Source organism: Chionomys nivalis, chromosome 4 (assembly GCF_950005125.1).
Source record: "Chionomys nivalis chromosome 4, mChiNiv1.1, whole genome shotgun sequence".
Classification (NCBI taxonomy): domain Eukaryota; kingdom Metazoa; phylum Chordata; class Mammalia; order Rodentia; family Cricetidae; genus Chionomys; species Chionomys nivalis.
Genome location: NC_080089.1, coordinates 23,276,353 through 23,285,019, shown reverse-complemented (window position 1 = coordinate 23,285,019; position 8,667 = coordinate 23,276,353). Strand labels below are relative to the sequence as shown.

The following is an 8,667-nucleotide window of genomic DNA, read 5'->3' as shown; positions in this document are numbered from 1 at the left end:
CTTGTTTCTTGCCTCTCACACCCCATGGATGCCCTGGGTCTGTTTCCTGCCTCCCGCACTTATGGGTGCCCTGGGACTGTTGTCTGATTCCCACACACCATGGATGCCCTGGGCCTGCTGTCTGCCTCCCACACACCATGTCTGCTATGGTCATGTTGCCTGCCTCCCATATTCTATGGGAGCCCTGGTCCTATTGCCTGCCTTCCACACCCCATGCATGCCCTGGGCCTGTTGTCTGCCCCCAAATCCTCCATACACAGCCCTGAAGCTCCTCATTTTTCTTCAGCCATAAGCATTGACCCCCAGATCAATGATAGATCACTGCCTGCCCCCTCAACATCTTCTTTATTGTTCTTTTCTAATTTTCTTCTTCAATCCTGAATGCATTTTTTAATTCTCTTCCTCTAGAGCACGTGGATAATTGTTGTAGGACAAACACAATATTCTACTGTAATCATTTACTCTACTAAACAGATAAATGGTTGACTCTTCTATCTTTTTTAACACCAGTACCTAAACTATCATTGGCTAGGAAGTTAATATTTAAAAGGGTTTCAATGAATAAATGGCATGTCAACTCATAGGATAGCAATACACATAATAATTCTAAGCATAGTTTATAAAATATTTGTGAGAAATAAGTTGATAAAATAGATTGCCAAAGCATATGTATAATTCATTTACAGCTATAAAAGAAGTAAGACTTTATAGAAGTTACACCATTAAAATACATTTTCATGTAAGAGCAATTAAAATATTTTCCACTTTTATGATTTTTTTCCAATGTGCATGGCTCTTCTATAACTAAAAAGGTTAATGGGATGTACCTGCCTCTACAGTGAGTTTCAACTGAAGCATCCTACAATGCATGGGCACCCTGCAGTACACAGGCACTCTGCAATACACGGGAGGGAGAGGATGGTTTTCCCAGCACTTCTTTTTTTTTTTTTTTTTTTTTTCCGGTGGACATCTTTATTAATAGATCATCAACTTCTCCAGATCTACAGCTGGAATTTCATCTTATTTCCATGCTGAGTCATGAACAGTGACAAAGCCAACCAGAGGCTACTCAAAGAGGACTAAGCTTGTATAGCTGACTTTCTTTTACAGGCAGAATATAAATAGATGCACTCTAGAATGCACAATGGCTTTAGTCACTATGGAATTTAAATGGGATCTTGAAGAATGTAGACAAATCCCGATGAAGGAAGGACGAGCTGAGATGCTGTGCAACTGTTTAAGGGTTCCTGGTGCTGCATCTCGGTCACTAGCTGAATCTTGCACTAACACCAAATGGAGATGCGGAAAACACACTAAGTTGACTTAGGGGTTGTGCACAGGAACCAAAAGGCAGGAAAATACTAAACATTGCTGAGAGCATCCACCCCAGGAAGGACTTTACCTTCCAGGAGCTCTAGACTGGCACCACCCCCAGTGCTCACATGGCTGACTTTATCCTCTGTATTCCATTTGGCACAGCAAGTGGCAGTGTCTCCACCGCCTATGATAGTGATGCAACCCCTAGAAGTGGCTTTTACCACCTCATCCATGAGGGACTTGGTTCCCCTGGCAAAAGCTTCCCATTCAAAGACCCCAACAGGTCCATTCCAAACAATCTGCTTAGCTCGAGCCACAGCCTCAGCATATTTCTTGCTGCTCTCAGGACCACAGTCCAGGCCCATCCAGCCAGCAGGTATACCAGAGGCCACAGTAGCTTGGCCAGTCTTGGCATTCTCATCAAATTTGTCAGCAGTGACAAAGTCAACGGGCAAGGTAATCTTCACACCATTTTTCTCAGCTTTAGCCATGAGATCTTTGACAATCTTGGCTCCTTCTTCATCATACAGAGAAGTTCCGATCTCCATGTTGTTGAGCACCTTAAGGAAGGTAAAAGCCATTCCACCACCAATGATCATCTCATTGACTTTGTCCAACATATTATTGATCAGCTGGATCTTGTCTGCAACTTTAGCTCCTCCCAATATTGCCAGGAAGGGTCGTTCAGGACTCTCCAAAGCTTTGGCAAAGTAGTTCAGCTCCTTCTTCATCAAAAATCCACCAGCCTTCTGTGGCAGATTCACACCCACCATGGAGCTGTGGGCTCGGTGTGCAGTACCAAAAGCATCATTGACATAGACATCCCCAAGTTTGGACAGTGAAGCTCGGAAAGCATCAATTTTGGCTGGTTCAGCTTTAATCTTGTTCCCAGAAGCATCCTTTCCCTTCCCTTCTTCCTCCACATGAAAGCGGAGGTTCTCCAGCAGGATGACAGTGCCAGCTGCTGGGTTGGCACAGGCATTCTCGACTTCTGGGCCCACACAATCCTTTAAGAAGAGAACATCCTTGCCCAGCAGAGACTTGAGTTCTGCCGCAACTGGCTCTAAGGAGTACTTGTCAGGCATGGGAACACCATCAGGTCGGCCCAAGTGGCTCATAAGGACAACTGACTTGGCTCCATTGTCCAAGCAGAATTTGATGCTTGGGACAGCAGCCTTGATCCTTTGGTTATTTGTTATCTGGTTGTTCTTCATAGGAACATTGAAGTCCACCCTCATCACGACCCGCTTTCCCTTCACGTCCAGTTTGTCCAAAGTCAGCTTGTTAGAAAGCGACATTTTGGCAACGCGGTAGGATCAAGAGGCTCGGTCCTGAGGAAGAGGACTTCCCAGCACTTCTAAATAAGCTATAAAATAATAGAAAGCATTTAATTTGTAGATATCTGAATGAAGTTAAAGATCTTAAATCATTGCAGGGAAGGTTAAGGAAAGAGGATAATGGAGCTGGACAGAGGCCTAGAAAGAGTTTTTGGTTTTGCCTCACGGTGATACAAAAGTTATTATGTACGCAGTACAAGCTGTTCTTTGAACATTGAATTTGGATGTATGTGTTTTTCAAGTTAAATCTCTCTGTTTTGTTGTCTCTTCTTCTTCTCCACATTTGTGTGTGTGTGTCTGTCTGTCTGTCTCTCTCTCTCTCTGCCTAACTTCCCTCCCTCTCCCACTCCTACCTGCTTGCTATGTAGCTAAAACTGGCCTCAAACTCATAGGAATCTTCATTAAACAACATTCTACGAACAGGCTTGCATTACCACCTCTGGCAAATCACATTTTTATAACGAACATTGATTAATTGGTACATATATTCAATAAATTATGTATCATGAGATATTCTATACTTTAATTATAATAGATGTTAAGTGACCTGATTTTGTCCAGAGTCATGCTGAACTCTGATATTTAGTATGTTAACAGTACTTTTTATTTACAATGTTTATTTTTCAAAATTACTGTTAATATACATAGATCATTCCACCCTTCCCTTTGCCCCCTCAAACTCCTCATATAATCCCCCGTCTCTCAAAGTATTTTCTTTGCTTAGTATTAGTATATACATGCAAACACAAGCTATTGTGTCCATGTAAAAATATTTGTGTATGAGTATGTGTGTGTATGTACAAACTGCTAAGCTCATTTTGGGTTCCCTGTATTGCATACATGTTTAGCACTGACTGCTGATACTGGATGACCTATCAGGGGCCTCACCCCAGAGAACAATGATTCTTCCTCTCATGGTATCCATCGTCTGTAGCTCCTCGCCTATGCCTGGGATTTCCCCATCTTCACTGGCATGTTGACTGGTGGTATAATATTAACACTATCAAAAGCATTGGTGTTACTGTCTGTCTTTGTGTTTATTAGGATATTACCACATCTGAAGGAAGATCTTGTGCTGCCACAAGGCAGACGTGGGCACTTGCATCAAGAAAGGCTGCAGGGCAGTAGGTAGATACTAAGCCACTCATGCATTCTGGGTTGCAATTCTGTTTGCTGGTGCGAGGGTGCACAGAGAATGGTGTTTAATTTACAGTGTAGGAAGGTAAGGGTTGCTATGGCTGTCTGAGCTTCTCCAGACACACTGAGGAAAGGACAAGGCCTATATGACTGTTGAGATAAAGCTGCTCCTCCCAGGGGCAAAGGGACATGTGGGTTCTCCAGGGATAAGAAGAGTATGGGCATTAAGCTGAAGTGAGATTGTCTGTAAGTCCTGTCACTAGATTCAAATGGAGGGATCCCCAAACCGACAGAAAGACGTGAGTAGGAGATGCATAATATCACGTTTGTGAGGGCAGAAAATGGGTCTCAACCATTCAATCAAGGAAACTTTAGAGAGGGGGATTCTGTTGGAGAATCAGCCCAAGGGTCTCAGAGGCATTGTTTTTCCTTACTGTAGAAGTCACAGAACCCCAAAGCACAAGTGCACTGTACCTGAGTTACCCTCAGTCTCTCTGGCCTGCTTTCCCTATGGCCTCCTCACATGGGAATCATAACACAAGAGCAAATGGGCAAGCACAAGGCTGTGCTCCCTGATAGGAGGAGCAAGTTCCAAGTGGAAGATGCAAGAAGGAATTACACCAAACTAATTCTGTCTTCTCAAAGCTCGTGGGTTAGCAGATATCATGACTTCTGGGTTGAGGGTGTTTGCTTCCTCTAGCCAGTGTTGCACCGTTTCCCCGAGATCAAGGAGAAAGTCATCTATCTGCAGGAAAAAGATTAGCATGAGCAAAGGTTATCATCAGGATAAGTTAAAAGAAGTGTCAGTTTTGACTATAATCCATGCATTGAGGTTGTTCAGTATGTCAACTGTGTGAGGACAGTTTTTGTTGTTGTTGTTGTTGTTGCTGTTGTTTACCTCAACAGCTGTGATAGTTTGAATGTAATTGGCCCCCATAATATCATAGGGAGTAGCACTATTAGGTGTGGCTTTGTTGGAGTGAATATTGCCTTTTTGGAGGAAGTGTTGTAGTATGGAACAGCCGGCTGTATTCCTACTGCCTGCCTGCCTGGCTAGCTTATGCCCCAAAATAACAACACACAAATTGTGTTCTTTTAAACACTGCCTGGCCCATAAGCTCTAGCCTCTTACTGGCTAACTCTCACATCTTGCTTAACCCATTTCTATTAATGTGTGTAGCACCATGAGGTCATGGCTTACCGGGAAGGATTCTAGCCTGCTTCCATCTCGGAGAGGACAGCTATGGCGACTGCTTCACTTCCCTTCTTCCCAACATTCTGTTCTGCTTACTACGCCTACCTAATTTTCTGTCCTATTAAAGGGCCAAGGCAGTTTCTTTATTAACCAATAGACAGATGACCCTCCTCCATCAAAATGTGTCAGTTTTGGGGAGGGCTTTGAGATTTCTATGCTCAGGATACCATCCAGTGTCTCAGTTAACTTCCTGTTGCCTGCAAAATGTAGGACTCTCAGCTACTACTCCAGCACCACACCTACCTGCAAGCTGCCAGGCTCCCTGCCATGATGATAATGGCCTGAACCTCTGAAACTATAAGCAAGTCACCTCAATTAAATGTTCTGTTTATATGAGTTGCAGTGTTCATGCTGTCTTTCATAGTAGTAGAAAGCCTAATTAAAAGAGCACCCCCAGAAAGTCTAAATGAAGTCAGACAGGTAAACCTGTTCAGTTTCATCTTTGTTTCCAGTGTGAATCAAACTTTATTAAACCCTTTATAATCCCAAAGCTTTTTATTCTCCTTGGGTAAGAATATTCAGATCACTACACATAAATTAAGGAAGGAAACTCGCAAGCACGGTCTCGCCCCCTCGCTTTACTAATAGGGAAGTGGATGACACAGAGTTTGAAAGAGTTGCCCTCAACACCACCACTGACTAAGAGCAAAGCAACTCCTGAGCCTCCACATTTCCTTGTCAGAGCAGCTCCAACGTTTGCAGCCCTACTGGAACGACACCCCGAGTCTGAAAGGGTTCTGAAAATAGCACAGAAGTAGGCATGGTTTTTTTTAACAATGCTAATCAGAAGTTACAGTCTTCTCTACAGGAATGTCAGAGAGGTTCTCACAAAGCAAGAGTGTAGGAAGTTAATTACCTCCTCTCGAAATCCTTAGTCATCGCCCTTGTAGCCTGAGGCAGTTTGAAATACAACTGTATTTGGTACTGTGAATTCAGAAGACTTTAGATGTTTGTTGCCAGGAAGCTCGTCCACTCATTCAGGGTCTTCTGTTCTGACAAAGCTGGACTTTTAAAACCTATTCTTGTGTTTTGTTACGTGGACCTAAGACTGTACAGAATGTTCTAACTGAATTAATAATTACTGATATCTGCTTAAAATTAACATGGAAATACAAATTTATGTGTTAAAGTGGATTTCTAGGGTGAAACTGAGTAGACTTTCAAAAAACAAAAGAACGGCTCATCTGTCTTAACGTATATCCTCCAGTAACCTGTGGCAGCACAGTTAAATGGTTTCTTTGGGTAAGGCCTGTGGCAACAAAGAATTCTGGGAAGATGAAAATCTATTAACCTGACAGTGTGATGTCACCTCTTCTCAGTATCTTTTAAAGGGATGGCACAACACCCTATATAAATCTTTGACTGGAAATGGGTTGAAGAGAGGGGAGTGACTGCCTCATCCAGGCAAGGTAATAAGATACACAGAGGGTAGAAAGTGAAGAAGGAAGAGGCTGGAGGACAGGAAGTAAAACCACTGTGTTCTGAAGCTTTGTAAGCTGAAGCATCAAGTTTGACTCTTTGGACCTTACCTTGTAACAGAGTTGGCAGCCCAGCAGCAAGACAGATGTGGGAGGTCTATAGTCCCTGCACTCTGGGATTAACAGCAACAGCCTAAGAACAGTTCTAGCGACACATAGCAAATAGTTAAGGGAGCAAAACCTGTGTCTGTAGTACACCAGACAGATGGCAAAACAAAGTTTACTCATAGAGCCTTCATCCACCCTCTGATATCCACTGAGGAACCTTATTTCCCATATTAGCTGGCTAAATCTGTCATAACAAAACACCACCATAGACTGGGTACTTTAAGGCATAAGCATCTTTTGGTGCATACTTCAGAAAGATGGAAACCAGAGGTCAGGGTTCTGATGAGGCCATATCCTTTCTTTCAAGTGACTTCTCTCCAGCTTGGCATTTCTTAGTCTCTCTCTGTGCATGTGTGTGCATAAATTGTCAATAGTTCCTACATATAAAGGGGTGCCTGTCTCATGGTCATTGTCCTTTACTCTTGACTTTTTCTAAACCTAATTACTTTCCAAATATTCCATCTCAAAATAACTTTGCATTGGGACTTAGGGACAAATGTGTGAATTTTACAAATATGCAAACATTTAGCCTGTAGTGGTTTGAATGAGAATGCCCCCAAAGGCTCATATAGTTGCATGCTTGGTCCTCAGCCATTGGAAGTTGTGGGAGGTCTGGCCGTGTTGGAGAAGATAAATAATGAGGGATGGGATTTGAGGTTTGTCGGAGCCCATGTGGGTCCAACACAAATTTCCTAACTGGACTAGAACGGAGTCGCAAGGAATAAAACTGACACAGCTTACACGGTCATCATGGAAAAAGCCAGATCTCTGTTTATTCTCCAAACATCTTATATATCCACCTGAACTGAGTGGGGGGGGGGCACGACACATTAGGCTGTTTCCCAGGCAACCAGGTGCCTGGGCTCAAGTCAAGTCCACATCTAGCAGTCAGGTAGGCCATGAATTAGCATCTCTATAAGACATCCTCTTAGTTACAAAAGAAGGAAGCACCGAACCTCTAAACTCTTAAGTCATCAGCTTTAGCCAACATCTCTTCTCAGGTAATCCACATTCTAACAAAAGAAACTAGGAGCATCACATCCTGGCTATTGTTAAACAGAGACAGTTTGTCTGCAGAGTTATGTGATCAGCTCAGACCGGGCTAATGGCTCTTGTGCCAAACCGATATATGGGCCTAGAGAGGTTTCAAAATCCCATGAAATTCCAGTGGACTCTGTCCACCTTCTGCTGATCAGATGTAAGCTTTCAGGGCTGTTGTTATTATTTTTTATGCGGGGGTGTTATTCGGGAGGGGGAGACACGAGACACGCGGGGTTGGGAAGGAGAGACGAGACACGCGGGGTCCCACGTGGGTAAACTTTAATGGGGGAGGGTAACATACAAGGAGTGGGAGTGAAGAGACGGAAGGGAAAAGGGAGGAGAGAGAGAGAGAAGAGAGGAGAGAGAGGGCGGGTTGGAACGCCCATTTTTAAAGGGCTCTGGGCATTTTGGGAGGAAGTGTCCTGCGCGTGCGTGGTTTTCCATTGTACCACTGGGGTTTGTAGTCCACTTGGAGACTGTATTTTCTGCGCATGCGTGGCCTTGTCTCCAAAAGAACAGCAGCTGTTCCAGTGCCGTGCAAGTCAGACTGCCACCATGCTTCCTGCCATGATGGTCACAGACGGTGATATGCCCTGGAACTGTCAACCCCCACAAGCCCTTTCTTCTGAAAGGTCTTCGGTTCTGATGTGTCTTCACAGCAATAGGAAAGAAACAAAGACAAAGTAACAAAGCTGATACAAAGTAGCAAGTACAAAGTTGGTAAGGGGAGTTGACTGTGGTTGTGACAGGCCTGACTATGCTGGGCTTTAGAGGAATATGGAAGTCTTCGTTACTTTGAACTAGAAAAGTAGTTGGACGCTATAAGTGAGGCTTAATAGGCCATCCTTGTAAGAACTTGGAAGACAGCAGTACTGAGAGCAATATGAGCCATGGATGCCCAGCTCAAGAGGTTTCAGTGTGGAACAACATAAGCAACCGGACTATAAACCATTCTTTTGACAATTAGACAAAAATGGTGCTTGCTTTTTGCCTG

At 43.7% G+C, this 8,667-nt stretch overlaps 1 protein-coding gene across 1 annotated transcript; it reads right to left on the bottom strand.

Moving 5' to 3' along the window:
• Positions 1-966: 966 nt before the first annotated feature.
• LOC130873066 (phosphoglycerate kinase 1) lies at positions 967-2,655 on the bottom strand. The gene has a single exon (XM_057767591.1). It carries the CDS (start codon positions 2,613-2,615, stop codon positions 1,362-1,364), a length of 1,254 nt encoding a protein of 417 aa, XP_057623574.1. The 5' UTR covers positions 2,616-2,655; the 3' UTR covers positions 967-1,361.
• Between the last annotated feature and the right edge of the window lie 6,012 nt (positions 2,656-8,667).